At 45.3% G+C, this 24,476-nt stretch overlaps 2 protein-coding genes across 13 annotated transcripts in view; one reads left to right on the forward strand and one right to left on the reverse strand.

Annotated features, from left to right (window-relative positions):
• Positions 1 to 14,720, forward strand: part of DNM1L (dynamin 1 like) — a 37,498-nt gene extending 22,778 nt beyond the window's left edge. For 3 of the 11 annotated variants that reach the window (XM_040978864.1, XM_040978862.1, XM_040978860.1), the window contains 12 exons: positions 1,367 to 1,573; positions 3,829 to 3,949; positions 4,148 to 4,303; positions 4,796 to 4,885; positions 6,033 to 6,125; positions 8,785 to 8,841; positions 9,482 to 9,559; positions 9,864 to 9,896; positions 11,364 to 11,540; positions 11,708 to 11,817; positions 12,695 to 12,854; positions 13,077 to 14,720. In XM_040978864.1, the coding sequence (XP_040834798.1) occupies positions 1,367 to 1,573; positions 3,829 to 3,949; positions 4,148 to 4,303; positions 4,796 to 4,885; positions 6,033 to 6,125; positions 8,785 to 8,841; positions 9,482 to 9,559; positions 9,864 to 9,896; positions 11,364 to 11,540; positions 11,708 to 11,817; positions 12,695 to 12,854; positions 13,077 to 13,133 (1,339 nt within the window). In that variant the 3' untranslated portion in view covers positions 13,134 to 14,720. The remainder of the gene's footprint in view (positions 1 to 1,366; positions 1,574 to 3,828; positions 3,950 to 4,147; positions 4,304 to 4,795; positions 4,886 to 6,032; positions 6,126 to 8,784; positions 8,842 to 9,481; positions 9,560 to 9,863; positions 9,897 to 11,363; positions 11,541 to 11,707; positions 11,818 to 12,694; positions 12,855 to 13,076) is intronic. The other 8 variants (XM_040978870.1, XM_040978871.1, XM_040978868.1 and 5 more) reach the window with 3 other exon arrangements.
• YARS2 (tyrosyl-tRNA synthetase 2) lies at positions 398 to 22,558 on the reverse strand. 2 transcript variants are annotated; one of them, XM_040978874.1, is made up of 7 exons: positions 21,777 to 22,558; positions 21,004 to 21,171; positions 17,395 to 17,550; positions 16,737 to 16,907; positions 15,655 to 15,943; positions 15,428 to 15,520; positions 11,939 to 12,203 (listed from the first exon to the last, which is right to left on the reverse strand). In XM_040978874.1, exons 1-5 carry the CDS (start codon positions 22,556 to 22,558, stop codon positions 15,784 to 15,786), a joined length of 1,437 nt encoding a protein of 478 aa, XP_040834808.1. In that variant the 3' UTR covers positions 11,939 to 12,203; positions 15,428 to 15,520; positions 15,655 to 15,783. The 2 variants fall into 2 exon arrangements, with proteins under 2 accessions (XP_040834809.1, XP_040834808.1); XM_040978875.1 differs by lacking the exons at positions 11,939 to 12,203; positions 15,428 to 15,520 and adding an exon at positions 398 to 1,467.
• Between the last annotated feature and the right edge of the window lie 1,918 nt (positions 22,559 to 24,476).

Below are 24,476 nucleotides of genomic sequence, written 5' to 3' on the forward strand. Positions count from 1 at the left end.
TTTAATTTTGAATTTTAGGAATTGAATTAAAATATATGATTTTCATATGAAATATTTTAAATTTAGAATGTCTTCTATATGTACTTATAGCAGAAATAATTTAAGTTGTAGGTGTAGGGACTAGAAACTCTTGCTAGATGATTTGTAAATGACTGAAATGAAAGTAGGTCAGTCTTCTTTTATTCCAAAGTGAATTCTGAGAAGGTTGGTTCTCACTGTGCTGGCCGCCACTGTACAAGTTAAGTCAGTGAAACCAAAACTAAACGGCTAGCACTGGCTTTGGTGGCCTAATTTTTTTATGGAAAATACAATAATGTAAAATTAATTTGGTTTTTAAACATATATTTGGCTTTCTAGCAGTTGGATAGAAGGTAAGTTTAAAAAGCAACAACCAAAAGAACTTTATGTCTTTTTCTTTTTCAGACTAAGGCTATACTTCCCAAATCTAAGACTGGATTAGTTCCTGCTCTTATTACCTAAGAAAATAAAGCAAAGTGCTTTTTCCTATCTCACCCATTTGCTTAACACAGCAGAGTGCTTCTCATACCAGATCTGTGGGTCTTCTCCCACACACATTAAATATGCCATTCTCCAGTGGATCCTAGCTGGGCGTCTTCTAATTCAACTCAGTTCTAACCCTGTTGACCTAGGGACAGCGTCACAAGCCATTGCTGGGTGTTCCATCCCAGGAGACTTGTCCTGTACTTGAGATGTCAGTTGGAAGCATCTAAGCCTGCGCATCTGACCTACTGGCTGTCAATGTCATCAGGTTGGATTAAGGGGTAGGGTTGTGCAGCTTGATTAGGTGGCAAAAGTAAAATTACTTTTATTTAAAATCTTACCACTGATAGCTATCTAGAAAAGTCCATGTGACGCACGAACTGTTTCAAAAACACTAAAATGAATTTTTACACGTTTCCAGAGGATACAGATGAAGAGCCAGAAGGAAGGGCTTGCACAGGGCAAGGTGTGTGGGGAAGGGCGTGAAGCCTTCATGCCGCCACTGGGAGCGCTGTTCTCAGAACACTCCTTGTGCAGCTCTGGAAGCTTCACACTCAGTCCTTGAGAGTTGCTGTGGAAGCTTCCTCCACAGGCATCATTAGTCACAGTACTAGCCGCTGTGTCCCTGCCCCAGAGCTGGGGAGTAAAGCTGAACATCCCAACCCTCTACTGCTGCCTTGGTCTTTCTGATGACTGCCCCAGCCACAAGTCATCTTATATACAAAATACATGTATCACAACAATACACCTGCCAAGAATAGCTGATTAACAAGTTTTCTCTCTTATTTGCATTTTAAAATGACTTGCTTTGGGTTTCCTAATAGGCACTCATACTTTAAAATTCTTCATTTCTAATGTTTGATAGGTTACTGATGCATCACATCAGAGATTGCTTACCAGAGCTGAAAACAAGAATCAATGTTCTGGCTGCTCAGTACCAGTCTCTTCTGAACAGTTATGGGGAGCCTGTCGATGACAAAAGTGCCACTTTACTACAGCTTATTACCAAATTTGCCACAGAATATTGTAACACGATTGAAGGAACAGCAAAATATATTGAAACTTCAGAGCTGTAAGTAAAACATGTTTCTATGGATTTGAATGCTTGGATTGCTAGGTCACCTTTTTTGGTCAAAGTAAAATTTAACATAGGTTATCTGACTTATTAACTATGAAATAGGAAAGCTTAACAGGACAAACAGAAAAAAAAAAACCAGAAATGGCATTTTGTAGAGATGATAAAATGCACCCTTTACCTCACCTCTTCCAGTGCACACACCTTGCTAACTAGCAAAGCAAGAAAATGCACATTGAAAAATCCATGGGACTTATCCAGTTCACCAGCCCGACTCCTTTGTATGTGTGGTTCTGTGTACCTTTGTGTAACTTAGGTGGTCTTTCGTATGAGTTAATTCCATAAGTATATCTTTTATATATTTGTGTGTGTGCCAAGTAGAAGGAAATAAATGTTACTACACTGGTTCTTTAAGAAATATAGTGGATATGAGGCTTAAATGGCAACAGCATAGCTATTCTATGTCTGAAGAAGTACATACAGCATATTTGGATAGTTTCACAGAGGTAAGGAATCAGCTATCTGTGTCCATCTAATCAAGGGTTTGGGACATGCATGAGACCATTTATGTTTGGTGCTGGGAGAGTGCCAGGTTGAGAAGACGTTTGAGCTGTGCTCCAGATGGAATTTGGAAAGCCCAAAGGAGAGGGCATTGGGGTTTGGGAACATTGGAGAATAGGACACATGCAGTTGGAGGAAGGCAGATACCATGAGGGACGTAGCAGAGGTGGCAGGGAGCAAAACTACAGTCCTGAATACTGTGCTGGCGATTTGAAAACTTCTTACTGTAAAAACTAAAGCTCTTTCAGTCAGAACAGTGATCCAGTTGTAAGGAGAGGGGAGAGGTTAGCAGCCGAGAGACCAGTTACTATTAAATGTGACTGTTTTTAGGGGCACAGTATAGTCTCATTAATTCATTCATACTATTTTATAACCATCCTTAACAGCTATGTCCAAAATTTTTTATTACCTCAACAGCAGTTGTATGCAAAGCAACTATCCTACATTCTTCCCCAGTTCCTGGTAACTTATAATTTATTTGCTACCTCTGTGAATTTATCATTTATAGATTATGCCATATAAGTGAAATCAGACTATCATGTGGTGCATGACTTATTTCAGTTAGTGTAATATTGGACTACTAGTACATTTTGCTTAATTTAACTACCATAGAAAAGTACCGCATAGTGCTGAAAACACAGAGGAAGGGATAATCTGAGGACGTATACAGTTCAACCAGAGTTTCTTGTTATTACCCAGGAGAGGGAAGATAAGCTGCTCAATCCTGAGGTCAGAGTTTCTCCAGGGCAGGAAATGGCGCACCAGCTAAGAATGATTTTTACAGGCTGGTATTGTGCTCTGGTTGGTTAAACTGCCATCTGAGATACCGGCATCCCAGACAGGTGCCGGTTTAAGTCCCACTGGGAATATTTTGTGACACAGGGACGTTATATAAAACTCAGATTTCAGTGTGCTTAGATTTGTTGGTAACTGGTGGCCTGCTGACTGGTTTACAGAATTGTCTCGCTGTTTTATGCTTCACGGCTGAGGTAAATGGTTGCCACAGCCTGAAACTCCCAAAAGTACTTACTGTGTGGCCTTTAAGAATGAAGTTTGCCAACCTCTATTCCGGATTGTTAATCACAGAATTAAGGCAGTTCCTTGAGGAGTTTACAGGCTAATTGCAGAGAATTAGAGAAGGTGTAACACAATTCTTAACTGATATTTTATGTCAGAACAGTCATCATACAAGAAATTATGTATATTATTCATGAAATGACTTCTTTCCCAGTTAAAACAAGTTCGGGATAGTCCAAATTGAGAACCCCTGGAAATGGGGAGGAACTAAATATAGATGTTTATCTGAGTCTTAGAGAATTGATTATTTGGTTCAATCTTAGAGAATGATTTAGATGAAAGACTTAGTGACAAAGATCTTCATCCACTGGTTTAATCCCCAAATGGTCACAGTTGCCTGGCCTGAGCAGGTGAATTCTGGAGCCTGAACTCCATCTGGGTTCCACTTGAGTCCCAGGGACTTGCCTGCTGTCTTCCCAGCTGCATGGGAAGTGGAATAGCTGGCACTTGAGCTAGCACTCCCTTACAGGATCCTGGCACTGTGGGCAGCAGTATACCTCTCTGTGCCACAGTACCCCTAGGATGGATTTTAAATTTTAAAACTGAGAAAACAACTTTTAACTTGCAGATCCTTAAAGATAATGCTAAAAAGCATATATTTGATTGCCTTTCAGATGTGGAGGTGCTAGGATTTGTTATATTTTCCATGAGACTTTTGGGCGAACCTTAGAATCTGTTGACCCACTGGGTGGCCTTAACACTATTGACATTCTGACTGCCATTAGAAATGCTACTGTGAGTATGTTCGACTTTCGTCTTAGAAAGATGCAGTTAAAACTTTTTTTTAACCCATATATATTGTAAATTGTAAAGTTTATTTTGTCCATATACTTAACTTTTAGTGAATTATAACAATGTGATTCAAATTTTAAACTCTGGGAAGAATGGAAATTACATGCAGCTATAATAAGAGTCCTAAGTTGATTTTTTCAGGGTCCCCGTCCCGCTTTGTTTGTGCCTGAAGTTTCCTTTGAGTTACTGGTCAAGCGGCAGATCAAACGTCTAGAAGAGCCCAGCCTGCGCTGCGTGGAGCTGGTTCACGAGGAGATGCAGAGGATCATCCAGCACTGCAGCAACTACAGCACACAGGTCAGCGGGAGCAGGCTGGGGGGGAGGGCAGGCTGGGGGACGGTAGGCTGGGGGAGGGCAGTGGGGGCCTGTCTCCAGGTGGGAGCACACAGGTCAGCGGGAGAGGGGCTGGGGCTGGCGAGGGGAGGGCAGGTCCCGGGCGGGGGGTCCTGTCTCCAGGTGGGAGCACACAGGTCAGCGGGAGAGGGGCTGGGGGGGAGGGCAGGTCCCGGGCGGGGGGCCCTGTCTCCAGGTGGGAGCACACAGGTCAGCAGGAGAGGGGCTGGGGCTGGCTGGGGAGGACAGGCAGGGTGGGGACGGCAGGCAGGGGAGGGGCCCTGTCTCCAGGAGGGAGCACAAGATGGGCTAAGTAGTCTGTAGCTTCCTTACCCAAAACTTATTTGAAATTATATTCTTAAATGTAACTTCCAAAGCTTCATTTAGCACATCAGTGACTAGTTTAACCCCAAAGGAAATACGTTATCATGCTTTTATTACTTCTGTTATATACAGGAATTGTTACGGTTCCCTAAACTTCATGATGCCATAGTTGAAGTAGTGACTTGCCTTCTGCGTAAAAGGCTGCCTGTCACAAATGAAATGGTGAGCTACTGTGTCACTGTCATGTGTACTCAGCATTAATACAAGTCATACAGCATGTTCTGGTTTAGGTGTATTTTCCAGCATATTGGGAGGAAAACGAAGTGAATAATGCTTGTAAAAATGCATTACTTCATATTTGAACCTGCAGCCACAGTTTTTCATGAGAATGAAGTTACTGTAGAAGGTTATGACTAGCATTATTCTAGTATGTATTTTAATGAGAAATGGTTTCCTTGTGTTGAGGCATAGTGGGTAGAGGCCTGGCCCCTAATGTGCCTGGGAAACAAGTGGTGGGTGCTAAGTGCCTGGGCCCTTGGTCCCACTTGGGAGACCCAGAATAACCTGGCTGCTGACTTCAGACTGCTCCAGCCCTGACCACTGCGCCCTTGTGGGGAGTGAGCTTGCACACAGATCAGACTCTCCCCAGCTCTCTCTGTGACTCTGCCTTTCAAGTAAATAAATAAATATATTTTTAAAAAGAGATGTTAAAGTCTGTTTACTTGAAAGGCAGGGTGACATGAAAGGGGGCTGGTTTACTTCCCAAATGCCTACAACAGCAAGGCCTGGACCATGTTGGAGCCGTGAGTCAAGGACTCTGTCTGGGCCTCCTGGGCCTCCCGCATGCATGGCAGGGACTTAAGCACTGGGCCCGTCGCCTGCTGCTGTCCCAGGTGAGTGAGCAGAGCTGCACGGGAAGCACAGTAGCCACAGGACTCAAACCAGATACGAGTACGGGATGTGAATGTCCCAAATGGCAGGTCATTCAGTCACATCTCAATACTCGCCCCGCATCCCCCGGTTTCATTTATTATTAGTTTCTGTATTAGTACCCAAATCTTAATTAAAAAAAAATATTTATCTGTAAAGTAAATCAGAGTAATCTGACCACTTCTCCAGTTTGAGGACTTTATAATTACACACTCCTCCCCCAAAAAGAAACATAATTTTAGATGCTGAAATGTAAATAACTTAAAAGCTAGAGTGAATCACTGTTTGGTCTAAGACTTGCTGGTTAGAGAGTATTTATCTACATGAGTTTCTTGTAATCTCATTATGTTTAGTATTGCCATGTTAGATTTATGTATATGTTCCTGAGAGTAAAACTGAGTTAACATGTTTTTGTGTTTTTTTTTTTTTTTCCTTCTAGGTCCATAACTTAGTGGCGATTGAGTTGGCTTACATCAACACAAAACATCCAGACTTTGCTGATGCTTGTGGGCTAATGAACAATAATATAGAGGTATATGCAGTTTGAGTTCTTTTTTTCAGAGATAGAAACTCAGTTATATCAGACTTATTTAACATAACAATGAAACAAACAGGTACCATATTAGTGCCTGTTGTATGCCAGGAAATATGCTGAGGGTGAAACATTATCTTAATGGAAGCATTATTCTTATTTTATGCTTAAGGAACTGAAATAAAAGAAATCTAAAATTCGCTATTTACTGTTGAAGACTGACTCGCTTCATTTCAGTAACTGTTGCAGTTTACTGAGCTTGAAGTGCATGAACAAAGTGAAGGTCTGAGGTTATTTTCCTTTGTTCTGAAGGAAGCGTCCAGGGATTACTCATGAGTTTTGAACAGCAGAGTCCTCTACGGGGAAGAGGCACGCACAGCTCTCCTCGTACCATGTGACGTATGTGTAACAAGCTGCATTGGGAGACCTCAGTGGGCACCGAGTCTGCTGCTTAGAACACCTCGCCCACACGCTTTTTTTTTTTTTAAGGTTGCTTTATTTGAAAATCAGATTTGGAGAGCAAAAGAGAGCTTGATCAATCTTCCATCTGCTTTCTCTTTCTCTACCTTTCAAACAAAATAAAAATTAAAAGTTTAAAAGCTGTACATTTAATAATGTATTTTAAAAATTTGTGCATCTATGTCATGTTTAATCATTGGGTAACTCCATGAAAGTCGGTCAACTTTTTTTTTTTTTTTTTAAGATTTTATTTTTTTTTATTGGAAAGGCGGATATACAGAGAGGAGAGACAGAGAGGAAGATCTTCCATCCGATGATTCACTCCTTAGGCAGCCGCAACGACTGGAGCTGAGCCAATCCAAAGCCAGGAGCCTGTTCCAGGTCTCCCACGCGGGTGCAGGGTCCCAAAGCCTTGGGCCGTCCTCGACTGCTTTCCCAGGCCACAAGCAGGGAGCTGGATGGGAAGCGGGGCTGCCATGATTAGAACCGGCGCCCATATGGGATCCCGGGCGTGTGAGGCGAGGACCTTAAGCACTGCGCCATTGCGCTGGGCCCTGGTCAACTTTTTGTCAAAAAACTTTTTATCAGCTTGAGAATATGAATACTTTCTCTTTAAAAGTAATGTTGACCTTTTTTAGCTTAAATGCTTTTCTGTGGATGATGGTTAGCATCTGTATTCTGTATCATCTTCCTTCATCTGCTGTGGTCCTTGGCCATGGCTTCTTCGGCTCTGTGCCAGACTGACTTAGGTGATCCTGGCGAGTCAGCAGAGCAGCATCAGGCCTGCCCTTGGCAGCATTTCTTCCTGGAGCACTCAGGATAAAGAAAACAGGACCAAGGCCTGGTGTGGCAGCATAGTGGTGGCTAAATCCTCTCCCCTTCAAGCACTGGGATTACATACAAGTGCCAGTTCATGTCCTGGCTGCTCCACTTCTCATCCAAGTTCTTTGCTTGTGGCCTAAGACAGCAGTCGAGGACGACTCAAAGCCTTGGCACCCTGCGTGGGAGACCTGGAAGAGGCTCCCGGCTTTGGGTCGGCTCAGTTCTGGCCATTGCAGTCACTTGGGGAGTGAAGCAGAGGATGGAAGATCTTTCTATTCTGTCTCTCCTCTCTGTATATCCTGCCTTTCCAATAAAAATAAATCTTTAAAAAAAATATAGAAACAAAAAGAGAAAACAAGATTTTTATATAAGCTCAATCAGAGGAACTTCTCCAGTCATGGTTTTGTCAGGTATAGCTGTATGAGTTTAACACATAGGTTTGAAGGAGAGATACTTCTTAAGTCTTCTCTCATGAGTATGTGAAACTCTGCATGGTATGCTGAAAGCTAATGCTCACAATTTCTGGGGGAAGTTAACTTTTTTTTTATCTTTAAAGATTTATTTTCAAATGAAAGGCAGATTTAGAGAGGAGAGACAGAAAAATCTTCCATCTGCTGGTTCACTCCCCAAGTAGCTGTAGTGGCTGGAACTGAGCCAATCTGGAGCTGGGAGCCAGGAGCTTTTTGGTGTCCCAAATGTGTGCAGGGTCCCAAGGCTTTGGGCCATCCTCTGCTGCTTTCCCAGGCCAGAGAGAGCTGGATGGGAACTAGAGCAGCTGGGATACCCACTGGAGCCCACATGGGATGCTGGTGCTTGGAGGTTGATTAGCCAATTGAGCCATTGCGTTGGCCCCTGAAATTACTTGTAACTGATTTGGAAAGGGAGTCCCTGGTATGGTTATTTCAGGTGCATTGGGCACAATAAAGAATTGCAGCTTTGGGTTAAATTTTGTTTTTCAGATTTATTTACTTGAAAGGCAGAATGACAGAAAGGGAAAGACGGAGGTCTTTGACCCACTGCTTCACTCTCCACATGGCTTCAGTGGCCAGGAAGGGGCCAGAACAAACCCAGGAGCCTGGGACTCCAAGGGCCAAGCAGTTGGGCCATCTTCTCTTGCATTCCCAGACATACAGTCATAAGCTGGATTGGAAGTTGAGCAGCTGAGACTTGAATTGGAGCCCTGATACAGGATGTCAGCATCATAGGCAGTGGCTTAACTTGGCTCCTCACTTGTTTTAAAGTATTTTGGCATAAATTCCAACATGGAAGGCTCGATCTATAAGCCTTTCTGTACTTCAATTAAAATGAACATTTCTTAAGTAGGTCTGTATCCAGCAATGTAGTAATTACTCTTGTTTTGCTTGGTTGTGCTTTGTAGGAACAAAGGAGAAATAGACTAGCAAGAGAATTACCTTCAGCTGTATCACGAGACAAGGTAAAAAAACATTTTTTAAAAGCTTGTTTCGTTACTCAGTGATGCGCTGCTAAGCCTCAGATACCATTCAGTCCTGCTGAGTAATAACTAATTTTAAAACTCCATAGGAGCCATGTAATCAAGCAAAGGTATGCAAAGATGTCTTAAAATAGTATTATTTTGAATACAATGAAATGAATGCTTAGAAGTGGCTTTTAATTGGTAAGCCACTTTTTTACATAAAAAATTGTTATGTGGCTTTATCAACTCTGTAAAACTAGTTGAAATGATTAGTGATTTCAGTAAGGAGTATTAGAAGGGGGAAAAATACATACATGAGCAGTTCCTAATTATCAGCAATACCCATGATAACTGCATATGTTAAAGTGTATTAAAAAATCTGTAACCTTGAGTTCTTGGCAGAAAAAGGTCTTACAGTCAAGTTAAAACCAAAGTTTTGGATTTTTCTTAGAAATTCTATATAAACTTTTAACAAAGGTGGTAATGGTGTGTAAATAAGGCAGAATACCATTTTATCTCCCATGATTACTTTGTTTTCCATGTGACTTTATTACAGAGGGAAACATTTTCACATTTACAGAGAATTTCTGAATGCATTTTGGCATCCTTGATTTTTTTTCCCTGCATTTTTTGCCTTTAGTCTTCTAAAGTTCCCAGTGCTTTGGCACCTGCCTCCCAGGAGCCCTCGCCTGCTGCTTCTGCTGAGGCCGATGGCAAGGTCTGTTCTGACTGTGAATCTAAGCCTGCATGCCTAGTTATGTGGAAGGAATAACCCTGACTAGAAGAATTTTACTATGGGATTTGGTGCTAAGGTCAGATCATTGCAATCTAAGAAAATTTTAAATTACCTAACAATGCATACTTTATAATAAAACATTGCTGATACGCTTTTGCTTGCAGTATAGAAGGGTGCACGTAGAAAAATAAGTAAAGAGAAAATTATCCTGATCTTTTAAAATTTCAAGCCAGTGGTATTTAAGTTCTGCTTGTTAAATTGCATGTTTTAACGTATCTTTTAACAGTTAATTCAGGACAGCAGAAGAGAAACTAAAAATGTGAGTCTCATGCTTCAGATGGAAATGTTAGTCCCAAAACACTGTGTTCTAACCCACCGAGAGCCCATCTGTACAGCGGCCTCTGTCTGTGTTGTGTTAATGTCCCTCTTAGCTAACCTCAGACTACAGCACTAGTTGTAGCAGTCTTAATTCCTAACCATAGGCGTTCTCGGTTTCTCTCACCTTGAGAACAGGCTGGGATTGAGTCTTTTGGTAGAGACGGGGTTGTGCTCCGGGAGAACTGTCCCATACTAACGAGTAACCCTCCAACGCTCCTCTCCTAAACTTCCACTGTACTACACAGCTTCAGTGTGCTTCTGCTGCTTAAGCGAGTTCTACACAAACGCTTAGGGAAAAATTAAACCATGTGCAAATCATTCAGACCCACCCATATTTCTAGTTTTTCTGCTGTAGTTCCTTTGCTTGCTTTTGTCCAGACTGACACTTCTGTCTTTCAGCACTCTCTATGGAGTGTTACCTTCTCTGTGTTAAGAGATCATCTAATCATTACACAAGTTGTATTTCATTCATGGCATCACAGCACATGTGCTCATTTTCCTTAAAATTTCATTTGTTATTCATGTAGAGTTAGCAAGTACTTGAAATATAATTATTTATATTCACTTGAAATATAATTAATGTATTTAAATTGATGTATAATATACTACCTTTATTTAGATGCTGTTCACCCTAACATTTTAGATTCTGGCTGGCATTTCAGTTTAGAATAATGCCCCAAACTTCTGTCTTTACCATTATACCCTTCTTCTGAACTTACATAGCCCATTTTAAGTTTTTATATTTGTCTATTCATTTCTGAAAGAGGGAGAATCTTCCAGTCTCGTGGTTCACTGCTCAGATAGTTCTAATGGCAACACTGAAGCCAGGGGTTTCTTGCAGGTCTCCCGCATGGGCACAGGGGCCCGGGTTCTTGGGCCATTTCCACTGTTTCCCCCATGTGATGACCAGGGAGCTGGTCCACAAGTACAGCAGCTAGCACACAATTGCTGGCTGGCGCTGGCAGCAGCTCTTGCCCTTTGCCACAAAGCTGACCTAAGGTTCCCAGATCTTTAGAATTCTTCCTATTTTCCTGATAATTCATTAGTGTTTATTTTGAAGAAATTAAACTGAATAGCAGCCCCCTTTTTTCCCTTATTTCTGCTTTTATTTTTAGGGAAATTATACTTTTTTCACAATCTAGCATTTGAGGGGTGGAATGATAAACAGGCTGAAATCTTACATAGGTCCTAAATTGGCGGAAGCACAGCAAATAATTGTTTAGATGCTAGCTCAGGGATCCAGTAATATGTGACTGCTTCTCTTTCACCCCATCATGTGTCTGAATAGATGAAATTCTAGATGGGTACAGGATGTGTGTTCTTGACTTTTGTCACAGGAATCCACCTTTGTTTAATTCATGTTCCACGTAATGTGGTTGGTACAGGTTTGGGGACATGTTTTCCTCAGGTCACAGCTGGAGCTGGTGGAGTTGGAGACAGTGCCCAAGAACCAACAACAGGCAGCTGGAGGGGAATGCTGAAAACCTCCAAAGCTGAAGAACTGTTAGCTGAAGAAAAATCCAAACCGATTCCCATCCTGCCGGCCAGTCCCCAGAAGGGCCACGCCGTGAACCTGCTGGATGTGGTAAGCCACTCGAGCCTTCTGTCTGGGAAGAGCATCACACCAACAGTGGACACTTCCAAAGAGATGATGAACTATAACTTTCAGAACTCATTTTAACTTTTGAATGCTAAATGTTGCCACTTCAACATGGCACTAATCAAGTCTTTTATCCCCCACTTCACTTTTAGCCGGTTCCTGTTGCACGAAAACTTTCTGCGCGTGAGCAGCGAGACTGTGAGGTTATTGAACGACTAATCAAGTCCTACTTTCTTATTGTCAGAAAGAATATTCAAGACAGGTGAGTACTGCTTCACAGTGTCACTGTAAATGCTGCGGGGTGAGTCCTTTGTCGGTGTGGGTGACACAGGTATTGTTTTTCCTGGCCAGATGGATTCTGGTTGTCTCTGGGTCGCGGGCAGAGCGGGACTCGGACCGTCTGCCGGCGTAGTGGAGACCCCGAGGTGCGCCGCACTCCTACCTGGCAGTCATGACCTCAGATGCCTCAGATCATGTTTCTTCTAAATTATTTTGGCTGGTTAATAATGCCTTGCCTTTTTAGTTATTTTACTGTACAGAGGAATAAAGAGCACACGGCACCAGGGATTCTGTCTGGAGTCCTTGCTCATTCAGCCTGTTTCATACTGTGGCCTGAGGAAACATTACAGGCTTGACCAGCTTTTGTCTCTGGGTTTGTGAGGGAAAAAAAAAATGTCACCCATATACATAAAATTGACCTTTTTGGAAGCAGCTTTTGCAGTGGTTTTAGTAGCTCCAGAGCTGCACCTTGCCCCTCAGAAGACCCTGCATCCACTTGGCGCTCCGCACCCTCTGTGGCTTTGCCTGCTCTGGGCAACCCCTCTAAGGGGTCGGAGCGGGACCACGAGCAGGGCTCTAAGTCCCTGTAATCCTTTCACTAACTGTAGCGTGAGTCAGCACTTCACTTGTTTTTATACCACATTTAGTTATCCATTCATTCATTCATTGATATTTAATTCATGTTCACTGTAGAGTGTTAAGTAATAATGATAGATGAGATCAAAGAAGATAAATGATCAATAATTGTGGCTTTTTGTATTACTAATTATAATTAGGCAAAAATCAATACAGTATTATTTATATTTATTTTTAAATGTAGAAATGTGGCTAACACTTCATAATTTTGTTCTGTTTTGCAGTGTGCCAAAGGCAGTAATGCATTTTCTAGTTAATCATGTGAAAGACACTCTTCAGAGCGAGCTAGTGGGACAACTGTACAAATCCTCCTTACTGGATGACCTGCTGACGGAGTCGGAGGACATGGCGCAGCGCAGGAAAGAGGCCGCTGACATGCTAAAGGTCCGAGTGTGAACTCATGGAGTTTCACCACGATACAGCTTCACACAGTTTCTCATGCATTCGGATTCCTGCGTTTGTAAACTTTGTTGAATTCAAATTTCTCAGATAACTTACTGGTTAAGATATAAGCCTGCCACATACAAACTAGAGAAATTTACTTCACAGATTTCAGGTTGTTTTCCTAACTTGATAGCATATTAACTTTTTTTTTTTTCAATGCAGGCTTTACAGGGAGCCAGTCAAATTATTGCTGAAATCCGAGAGACTCATCTTTGGTGAAGAGGACTCAGAATACTGAGACTGTTGATGAATCCTGCTGGTTACTGCCTCCTGGAGTAGAAGTTTATTTATGAACTGTGTGTTTGCAGTGGTACGAATCTGCTCATTGTGAAGACTGGCTATAAATGGAAACATATACCATGTATGCAGAACAAATCACACATTTAACCCATATAATAAATGGCTGTTTCTACATTTTCCAGTATGTATAAAATACATCAAGTCCATCCTGTGGCAGTTTCCTTTGAACTTAGAGAGAACTGTAATGTCTAGCCTAGTGTCAGCTGTGCAGGCAGTCTGCCTGTGGATCAGACAGCCTGTGTAAGCTGTTAGTAGTCTCAGGCTGCTGCCATGGTCCTTCAAGGGGAGAGGCACCGAGGCCCCATTTCATATGGCTGTGTTGCATGTCCTCTGTAATAGCTGGCTTTCCAATGTGGGTGACAACCTCCTCCTTAGAATCCCGCACTCTGTCTGTCCCTCCCCCGCTGAGTACAGTTGTAGTCCTGAGCTTCTCTACAGCCACTGAGACATTAGTCAGAAAGCTGAATGCATGGGGGAGTGCACACTGTGTAGTCACGGGGCCCTTCCAGGTCAGGTCTGCTGCATTAAAAATTAAAATCTTCATATGCAATGTCCTGCTAATAACGCTCAATTAATAAGACCTGGTAATAATGGCCAGTCCCTTCTTGTTAAAGGACCTCATGATGGCCAACCGATATTCCTTTTAGTCTGCAGCTATAGCTGTGCATCAAGATATACCAGGCTCCATGATCCACTCTGAGATGGGCCCTCAGAGCAGAAAATCCTGTTGATTCTTAATTTTGTTTACAGCTACTTCTGCTTCCTGTGAAAACACCTGTGAAGCCTTCTGGACACACCCTCCTGAAGGCTTACAGTTCACAGTGCACTGAGGAAGGGGCAGGTTAGAATACAGACATTTTATGAAAAGACCCCAGGTGATTTTTGGGATAAAACACATTGCAAATTTTAAGATATGAATAGAAATCTTTAAGATATGTAGTTTCATTTTTCTCCAACAGGTAACACATTAAACAAATATATAATGCAGATACTACCTATCTGTAAAGGACTCTTGGCAGGCAAAATATGATGTACTACCTTTAGTTCTATGGTACCCAAGATTCATGGAAACAGCAGCCTCGGCAACTGATTTCAAATGTGTCTGGTATGTGATGGCACTAATTTAAATTGTTAACAGCACCATCCTGAGAGCACCAAAACGTTTGCTGAGATGCTTAAAAATCACCATGTCATTCAACATCCGTTCTGAAATTATAGCCATCTATGAGTTATGTTTTTTAGACAGTAGATCAGATGACCGCCAATCTAGCCTTGCAGATTGGTAAGGGAAGACATCTTCAACCAGATTATAACTGAAAGCGTCAGCTTTAAAGACATGCCATGGTAATGCCCTTGCTAGCACTACACACTGTACAAAGAAAAACAGAGGCAAAAAACGATGTAAAGGGAATAAACCTTCCTGTGTGAAGTCCTGGGATGTAGAGACGATCTCTGACATGACCTGTATGTTCTTGCTGTGTAAATAAAATTGTTGGTATGAAATGACATCGAAGTCTAAATTACTTTTAGACTTTTCTCCTAGAGAAAGGTTTAAGCTGTAGCTTTTTAGCATCTCAGTTTACCAGATTCTATCAGCACTGCTAATACTACACCAAAAGAGGTTTTCCCATTATATTTGATTCCTGTCACTACTCAGTATTCTGCTTCTGAAGTCCCAGTGGCTGCCTGAGGGTCTTCAGAAGCCAGCCCATCTATCCCTGCATGTCTCTCTCCATCTTTGGGATAACAGAGATGTATTACCTTGGTGTTTCAGATGTGATGATGGCTCTGGATAACAACCTGCCTGAATTTACTGAAAACTTCTTTTACCTGGCTACTTTAATACACTCATGGGTGCAGTGGGTGCCGTTTGCCTCACGTTGTAATCAGCTTGGGGGCATAAAGAAAAATTTAAGAAACAAGTTTCTTAAGTTTATAAAGTCTTGCTATCTAAAGAAGCCCCTATGAATAAACAGAATCATGCTGAAACATAGGCTAGGGCCTAGAAAATAGATACTTTGTGAAAAGCCCAGTACTGACTTGTACCCTGAAGAAACTTTGCACTTTCCGTGCCAGCTATGACATTGTCTAATTTTTTTAATAAGAAGATCTGCAATTCCTTCAACAACAAAAATAACCAGAAATGAACATTCCCAACCCCAATTTCCCCACTCTGACACGGACACTTGGAGGTACTGCTCCCTGCCACCTACCTGACAGGGCAGTGTGCAGCATGCCTCAACATCATCCCCAGGAGAGCTAGAGTGTGGGAGAGGAAAGGCAGTAGCTTCCGTCAGCAGGTGCAACTGCAAAGAGAGGTAGGCCCTGGCAATCAGGGTTATCTCAGCAGTCCTGGGTGGTGTGGTCAGAAAGAAACTACCCCATCATTAAACAACACCTTATTTATTAACCAGCCCATAAAAATAATGAGACTACTTACACTGCAAGGCCTTAGTGTACAGTCCAGCTTCTTGCTCTGACTTGCAAAAGCCAAGGCATAAATTATGGAGCCAACCTTTCTTATCCTTCCAGAGTGAAAACGGGCAAGTCAGAACAGGATGATTCTTCATCATAGCTGAAGCCATTTTATGATGTAGAAGTTCCTTTTCCCTATTTTAAGTAGGGAAAGTCCATTCTTGAGAATGTGCTGTCCCACAACCAGAACGCTCTCAGGATTTGTGACTTGTCTGTGATTTATGCTGACTCCACCTTCTGTTATCATCTTGTACCTGGAAACAGAAGGGCGTGTTACTACAGAGGCATCGCTGCTGCTTCATTGCATTTCACTTCAGTTTCAGAAGCTGACTAGTTACTCTCTTCCATCTGCTGGTTCACTCCCTAGATGGCCACAATGGCTAGAGCTGGAGCTCATCACATGTAAGGGCTGGGAACCAGGAACCTCCACGTCTCCCATGTGGTTGCAGGGGCTCAAGGAGTTGAACCACCCAACACTGCTTTCCCAGGCTATTGGCACGGAGCTCAATGGGAAGTGGAGCAGCTGGGATACAAACCGGCACCCATATAAGACGCCAGCACCACAGGTGGTGGATTAGCCTGATAAACCACGGCACTGGCCCCACACTTTTCCTTCTGCCCGTCACCAGCCTTTTCAGACGGGTATGAAAAAGGCTCCTATCGGGTCTGTGACGTGGGTTGTGGCAGACACCCAAGGGTCCACCACAGGTTCACTTCATTGTCAGAAGCACCAATGAAGGAAACAGGCTGGGGAGCCTTCCCCCCCTGACAGGACAGGGTCACGGGGCCTGGGCCTGTTTCTGTGAGCTCATCCCTGAGCTGACCGAGCCAGCTGTGTCTACTCAGCTGCAGCACAGCCACAGGGCGGGGAGTACCGTGCTCTCCAGACAACAGAAGGCATCACGGTCTACGTGTGTTGGAACGACGCAACCTCTTCAAGGAACAGGATGCTGTGAGAGCTCTGTGAAGGAACACCCTCTCGGCAACGCGTGCTATGCACCCCCTGGAGCCAAGCTCACCATGACCCCGAAAGTGCCCTCCTCCTACCCTCGGGGGCCGTCCGGGATGGCGTTGGCTTTGCGGCATGTGTCCAGCACACTTGTTCCAGGGTCAAGAACCAGCTCAGAGAACGAAGCTTCTTTAAACAGCTCCTTTAACTCCTCGTCAGACATGACCTCCAGTGCGTCGATGCTGCTGTGGTAGAGGGCTCGGGTGCACCTGCAGCACACAGTGATGCACGCATGACCAAGCGCTTAGGCAGACGCACAGCCCCACGCCCGCTGACAGAGAACGGGAGGTGACATGTGCTAGGCTGAACTTCGGGAAGAACAACACGGATCCATCTAATTCAATCATTCTTATTATGATGTAATGAAAATGTGATATTTTATATTACATATAAAACATAAAATATATCACATAAAATCTGCATTATATATCACAAATAATATACTGAATAAATATATAATATGCAAAACAATTATGTAATATATAATTACTATATATTAAAATGTATGTTAAATATGAGTAATTAATCACAAATGATAAAGGAAACATCTGTTACTATAAAATAATAAAAATAATTATAATTTAAGTAACTAATTCAAGCTCATCTTTCTGTCGGGTAAATGCACTGCACTGTCAAACTCTGACAGCAGCAGCTGCCAGAGGCGAGTGATGGGCTGACCGCAGCGGGCGCTGCTACCTCTTGGCGGAGTCCAGGCCCTCCCGGCCATGGACCAGCTTCGTGACCTCGGCGGCTAGGCGCTTCTGAGGAGTCCGCTTCTCCGGCTCTTTCTGGTGCAGCTGCATGAGATGGTCAATCTCCGAAAGGGGCAGGAAGGTGAAGAGCTTCAGGTACCTCAGGGACAAGAAGCCAGGGACTCATTCACGTGGCATGCCTCAGGTCTCCACCAGCTCTCCTGCTCTAGGAATATCCCGCTGCTTATCTGTTTGAACTATGAAACGTAGATGTGTAGCAGTGCACGCCCAGTGACAGCACACTAGCTGGTGTTGTCCCCGTTTCCTGGTGGGCACTGTGGCAGCGTTCCCTCCCTCACTCATCTCCAATGGAGGGCGCCTTTCCACAGCAGTGACAAGTGCACTGTCACAGCCTTTTCTCTGCTGACACAGAACGCACAAAGGGACAGACGCCAGGAATAGCTGTAAGAACCCTCTTAAGAAAACTTATATTGAACTTGCATCGCAGTTAAGAAACACAACCCTGAGGCCAGTGTGGTGGTATATCAGGCTAATGCCCTGCCTGCTGTGCCAGTAACCCATATGAGCATCAGTTCTAGTCCTGGCTGTTCTACTTCCTGTCCTGGCTGTTCCAAATCCAGCTCCCTGCTTATAGCCTGGGAAAGCAGGGGAGGATAGCCCAGCTTGGGCTCCTGCACCCATTTGACAGATCCGGAAGAGGTTCCTGACCAGGCCAGCTCTGACTTGTGGCCATCTGGCGAGTGAACCAGTGGATGGAAGAGCTCCCTGTCTTTCCCTATCTCTCTGTAACTCTTTCAAATAAAAATCACAAGACTCTTAATAAAACAAACAAACAAACAAAAAGACATACAACCCTGGCTGTATGAGACCCAAAGCCACACGCTGCAGATCCTGCAGGGACCCTGCCATCCTGCCTCCCGAATCTCTTCTCTGTTCTCATTTCATGTCAAGAAGTGTTCATGACTGCACAGAAGTGACACATCCAAATCTTTTTTTGTGGTTGGCCCCCAGGACATGTCAGCCTGTGGGGCAACCCAGGCGTGCCACTGTGTGCCCAGCACTCCAGGTGTTGACGCATCCCACCTGAGGTGCACTGCGCGAAGGCAGCAGCGAGGTGAAAGGCTGGGTGTAGTCGCCTTGGCAAGCACTGCGCTTCCCCGGGTCTCTCGGCCCCTCGGACACTCTCCCCAGCACCCGCCCCCATCAGCTCTGTGCTCAGTCGTTCTGCAGTGTGCCACCTCACTTGTGCTTTGTTGCTTTTTCCTCTGCATTACCGAGGATCAATAAGCTGCTGGCCGACTGTATGGGATCTCTGTGACAAGCCTGTTCAAGTCCCTGGCCAGGTTTCTGCTGCACTGTCTTTTTTGTTGATTTACAGAAATTTATATGCATTTGAATGTGAGCTCGTTATCTGTTAGCTAAAGTGACCTTAAAAATACTTTCCCAAGAGCCCAGGTCTGTGGTGCAGCACGTTAAGCTATTGTTGGCAGCACTGGCATATTGTATGAACCCAGGTTCAAGCCCAGCTGCTGCTCCAGTTCCCTGCTAATGTGCCTGGAAAAGCAGCAGCAGATGGTCTAAGTGCCATTCAGTGGTGTTTCTGATGAACGGAGCTTAATTCTGACTTAGTCTGGTTTATTAATCTTTCCTTATGCCCAAGTCCTAAAGATGCTTTCCTATTTATCTTCTAAAAGATTGGTTTAAGAAAAATATTTTTTTGAAAAGCAAAGTTAGATACAGAGGGAGAGTCAGAGAGAGCACTTCCATCTACTGTTTCACTCTCCAACTGGCCGCAATGGCTGAGAGCTGGGCCAGCCCCAAGTCAGGAGCTTCTTTCAGGCCTCACATGCAGGCTCAGGGACCCATGGCCCTGGATCTTCCTGTACTGCTTTCCCGGCCATTAGAAGGGGGCTGGAAGTGGAGCAGCTGAGGTTTGAACCGCACACACGAGAGGGTTTGGCTTCTATTATAAATGAAAGTGCATAAGTTCCTTGCACTGATGTCTGTGCACAGCACATAATGCTGTGTGCCCGAGACCTCTAACTCTCCAAGTGGGTCAGCAGGCCAGCCTCACCCACAGCTGCACTGCCTCCTTTGTCAGAGACAGAGGGAGCAGGTAGAAGGCATCTCTGGGTATCAAACAAGGAGGAATTATGCAGCTTTTTTGTAAGTCTCACTTTCATGAACTTGTTTGAAGACATCTCATATCTGAGTCTGAATTCTCTAATCTAACTTGCTGGTCTTTATATATCTATATCTGTATCTATATCTATAGATATTTCCAGAGACTCAGGGATTTCCCTTCCCATCCTATACAACAGCATAGTCCATCAACAACAGTCACAAGTTTATTATTCTGCTATATGAATCCTGACATTGCAGGTATTAGACAATGGCAGAAAGCCCAGCATCCTACACAGGATGCTGGCACTGCCACCTGCGGCTTTATATGTTATATAAACATATAGGTCTTTATTTTCTTCAATGGCATCTTCCAGTGTTTTCAGGAAGTCAAATTAATAACATTATAGTTATTATTCCTATTTTGATAGCACAGTAGTATCAAAATAAAGCATTTTCTTGGGTCTGGTGGTGAGGCACAGCAAATCAAGCAGTCACCTGCAAATGCCAGCATCCCAAATGAGCACTGGCTGGAATGCCAGCTGCTCCACTTCCGATCCAGCTCCTTGAGAATGTGACTGGCAAAGCAACAGAACATGGCCCAAGTATTTGGCCCCCTTGCTACCCATGTAAAAGTGCCAGAGCGAGTTCCAGGATCCAGCTGACACACTGCTGTGTAGCAGACGTAACTGCCCTTCTCCTTCTCTGTGCAACTCTGCCTTTCAAATAAATTTTTAAATCTTAAACAAAAGCAGCCTTTTCTGCTTTCAGGTATGTCTGCTTTATCATTAATTTCTGCTCTTGTAAGAGCTTTAATAAAAGCCATGGTAGCTAATGAAGAAATCCTTTTGAAAAAGGATCTTTAGGTGCTTTGTGGCACAGCATGTGAAGCCCCTACTTGGCAGCCCATATCCACGAGTCCCCGCTGCTCCAACCCAGCACCCGGCTAATGTGGCTTGGAAAGCACTGGAGGACGGCCTAAGTTCTTGGACTACTGGCACTTTGCAGACCGGATGAAGCTGCTAGTTTCAGCCTGGCCCAGCCTGGCCACTGCTGTAGTTAAGGGAGTTAACCAACGATGGGAAGATCTCTCTCCCTGTTTGTTACTCCACCTTTTAAAAAAATAAATCTTAAAAAATAAGGCATCCTGGGAGTACAGCAGAAGGTTCCTGCTGCATTAAAGGACCTTCAGAAGTATATTAAAGGGGAGACAAAGTCCACAGGAGGGTAGTTCAGATAAACTGAAATGAATGAAGAAACAGATGCCAGTGAGAAGATATAGGTCTTCTATTTCACCCATAAAACAGCCTTTGGAACACAGTTAATATTACAATGTTGCATGTTGCATGATACACTCTGGGCCTTAAACAGAATCTAAGCAAAGCGAAAACAGTAAAGGGCACGCGGAGACACACTGGCTCACACTGCACCCCGAGTCGGGAGCTTCTCCCAGCCCTGCCGGAGGACTCACCTCTCCACCACGCTGTCCTGCTGCCTCACGAAGAACTGATAGAGCTCAAATGGAGACGTCTTCTCTCGGCTCAGCCACACGGCGTTGCCGGCCGACTTGCCCAACTTTGCTCCGGCCGTGCTGGTGATCAGAGGGACAGTGATGCCGAACACGTCTTCTCCAGTCAACCTGCGCGTGAAGAACAACCCCAGGAGGCACCTGAGCGCGGGGGCGACGTGCCAGGGCTCGCTCTGCCCTAACTCCGCATCCACAGTAGAGACTAACCGAAGGCAGGCAGGCTCTGGACCAGTGGAGGGTGCCAAACCACCGGGAACCAGCGACCGGGACAGATTTGGGAAGAGGCGGTAAAGCTACTGCTTCAGAGATGTTTGAGTCGGGCTGTGTGACACATGGGCTGGTCGGCTATCCCCTCAAGAAACGCCATTAAGATCTAGTTGTCAAACACTCGGAGTTGGGAAAACATTTTTGAGATGCCACCAAGGGGCTGGGATCAGCTTCAGGGCGGGGGCAGGGTCAAGGTAGGATTCCACAGAGGAAGAAACAACCGAAGGCCAACTTCCCCGATAAGAAACAAAGGAGGACGCCTACGTGAGACCCTACGCACACACAGCCGACGACCTTCCTGCACAACTCTGCCTGACGCCCCTTCCTTTTAATGCCCTCAAATCCGTCGGCTGGTTCTCACTAGCCTGTGTTGCTAAAGCATGACAGACCCGAGAATGAGAGCAGGGCAGCACCCCACTGTTGCTAACCGCGCACCCCCAGCCGCTTACCTGTGGATGAACTCGTATCCGGACATGATGTTGCCCAGCTGGTCCGAGCCGCCCAGCTGGACCCGGCACCCGTAGCGTTGGAACAGGTGGTAGAAGTCGTAGGCCTGGAGCACCTGGTACAGGAACTCGGCCAGGCTCATGCCCTCGGGACTCTGCAGGCGCCCCTGCACGCTCTGCCGGCTCAGCAGCGTGCCCATGCGGAAGTGGCCGCCCACGGCCGACAGAAAGTCCACCAGGCGCTGCGGCTCGTACCAGGCCGCGTTGTCCAGCACGGTGAAGCGGCCCCAGGGGCGCCCGTCGGCGAACACCTGCTGGTGGTTGGCCGCCAGGGCCTCGAGGCCTCGGCGGAGGGCGCGCGCGTGGGCCTCCACACGCTCCGCGCCCAGCGCCTCGCGCTCCTTGGTCCGGCCGCTCGGGTCCCCCAGGCGCGCCGTGGCGCCCCCGACCAGCGCTATCACGTCGTGGCCCGCTCGCTGGAAGTGAAACAGGCCCAGCAGCGCCAGCAGGTGACCCACGTGGAGCGAGTCGCCCGTGGGGTCGAAGCCGCAGTAAATGGTCTGAGGGGAGAAATTAGCCGAGCTGCGGTCGAAGAGCTCCGGGAGCTCCACCTTCGTCCCCCTCTCAGGGAAGAACTCTTTGAACAAACCCCTGGCCTTCTGCGCCGCCAGGACCCCCTGCGTGCCCGAGTGAGCCCTACGCAATCCGGGGCGCAGGACTTTGGACGGACCTGGGGTACCGGGCCACCAGCCCCAGAAACGGTACCTCAGCATGGGCGCCGCCATCTTGGCAGCGGCACGAAGGGAATGCTGGGAGCCGCCCCTTCGGCGCCCGCCTCCTGCCGCGACCGTGTTTTCTGCGCATGCCCGGGCGGCTCGGTTGCTTAGTAACGGCTCTGGCGTTCGCTAGAATTCTGCGGGTCCCCCGGAGAAACACTGCATAGGTTGCTTAAACTTCTTGCTTGTGCTTCTGACCGTAGTTCTTACCTCCTAGGGCTGTCAGGAAGATACGTGAAGGCGTGTATCACCTAGTAAAGTTCTCTGCGAACGTTAGTGCTAAGCTTTCACGTGACAAGACTGTGGCGTGCAAATTGTTTGAGGACTTTTAGGTAGTGGAGACACGGCTGTGTATCTCGGTCCCCCGTATTCATTACTTCCTCCTGGAGGTGGCAGTCACGTCCAAGCCGCAGCAAGAGAAAATTGAGTATCACAAGCATGTAACGCTCTTCGTTTCTTATTGCAAGCCTGGATTCAAATTTGTAGTCCCTGCGGTCTCAGCACGCCGTGTGCCCTCACTACCGACAGCTGGCTGGCAGGTGACCCAGCTCCAAATTCCCGTTTTAAAAGTGGCCCCGGGGCGCCTCTCTCTGCATGCCCGTCTCTAGTGGAGCTCTGCACTCGGTGCTGGAGAGTTGGGTGCAGGTTTACCGGGACCCCACTGTCCGGGGGCAGAGAGGGAAGCAGTGTGCGGATAGGGACTCGGCCCTGCTGGAGAACGTACCCCCATTTTAGTCTGACCCTGCCAAGGCAACAACAGCAGGCAGGACTGGAAATTTAGTGCATGTATACCAGGCTAATTTTCAGTTGGATAATTTTATGGCCCAAAGCTGATGTGATAAATATCCCTTCGGTCCTTGGCAAAACAACAAAAAACCCTTGGCCACCAGTGCACCATTCCTTACAGATCTTTCTGTTTCTTAACATGATAAAGTCGATTCATGAGATAAAATTCCATTTTAAAAGCTAGTTTCTTTGCATATATACTGATGAGTGAGTTGACTTTCTCATTGCCCAATAGTAAGTTTACCAAGATGCTGAGATGTGCCTTCAGCAGCCTCTCTGGTGTCGCTCCAGATGTTGAAGACAGTAACCATGACGTGTGTTCTCATGCTGCTGCTCCACCCGCCAAGCTCCCCAACACTCTCCCAGGGCCCCAACTCAGTCTTCACAGCAGGAAACGTTCCTGAATGCTGGGCGGGTATGTGTACCCTTGAACACCTAATGCAGACTTGCACAATTTTCAGAATGTTTTTTTTTTTGGGAAACTTTGCTTTTTAGAAACACTTTTTAGTGTTTTAGCTGATCAGATACAAACTTATCTGTGGATTTTTAAGCTGTATAGGTAATTTCATATCACAAACTATGACTTCATGTTGCGGCTTAATGACTTTGTCACTTCAGGAAGCCCTACTTCTCCTTGCCAAAGTGTGCACCTGTGTCAGCCTAGTAGCTAAATCCTAGGCTCGCAATCAGGATCCCATATGGGTGCCAGTTTGTGTCCCGGGTGCTCTACTTCCCATCCAGCTCCCTGCTTGTGGCCTGGGAAAGCGGTGGAAGACGGCCCAAAGCTTTGGGACCCTGCACCCGTGTGGGAGACCTGGAAGAAGCTCCTGGTTGCTAACTTCAGAATGGTTCAGCTCCAGCCATTGTGGCCACTTGGAGAGTGATCAAATGAGAAAATGCCCTTAGAATTTTCTTCCAGTTTTTCTTCCAAATTTCTTTTGTGATCTCTCACATACTGAAAATAGTTTTCCTTCAGGACATTTCCTTTATAGCTCCCCCGCCCTTTTTTTTTTTTTTTTTCATTTATTCCTCTGTGTCTCCCAAGTCCCAGATCCCCACCTAGATGGTAATCAGAGCTTATTAGGACATAAGTATGTGTGGTTTACTAAATTACAGTAACAGCTACAGATTTCTGCTTGGG

This window comes from Ochotona curzoniae, unplaced genomic scaffold (assembly GCF_017591425.1).
Source record: "Ochotona curzoniae isolate NIBS_2020 unplaced genomic scaffold, NIBS_Ocur_1.0 contig_2927, whole genome shotgun sequence".
NCBI lineage: Eukaryota > Metazoa > Chordata > Mammalia > Lagomorpha > Ochotonidae > Ochotona > Ochotona curzoniae.

Coding starts and splice junctions, on each gene's coding strand:
- YARS2 (XM_040978875.1), bottom strand. CDS start 22,558: ATGGCGGCGCCCATGCTGAGGTACCGTTTCTGGGGCTGGTGGCCCGGT. Junction 21,172..21,776: donor GGATACGAGTTCATCCACAG/GTAAGCGGCTGG, acceptor CTTCACGCGCAG/GTTGACTGGAGAAGACGTGT. Junction 15,944..16,736: donor ATCCCGGACGGCCCCCGAGG/GTAGGAGGAGGG, acceptor TTCTGTTTCCAG/GTACAAGATGATAACAGAAG.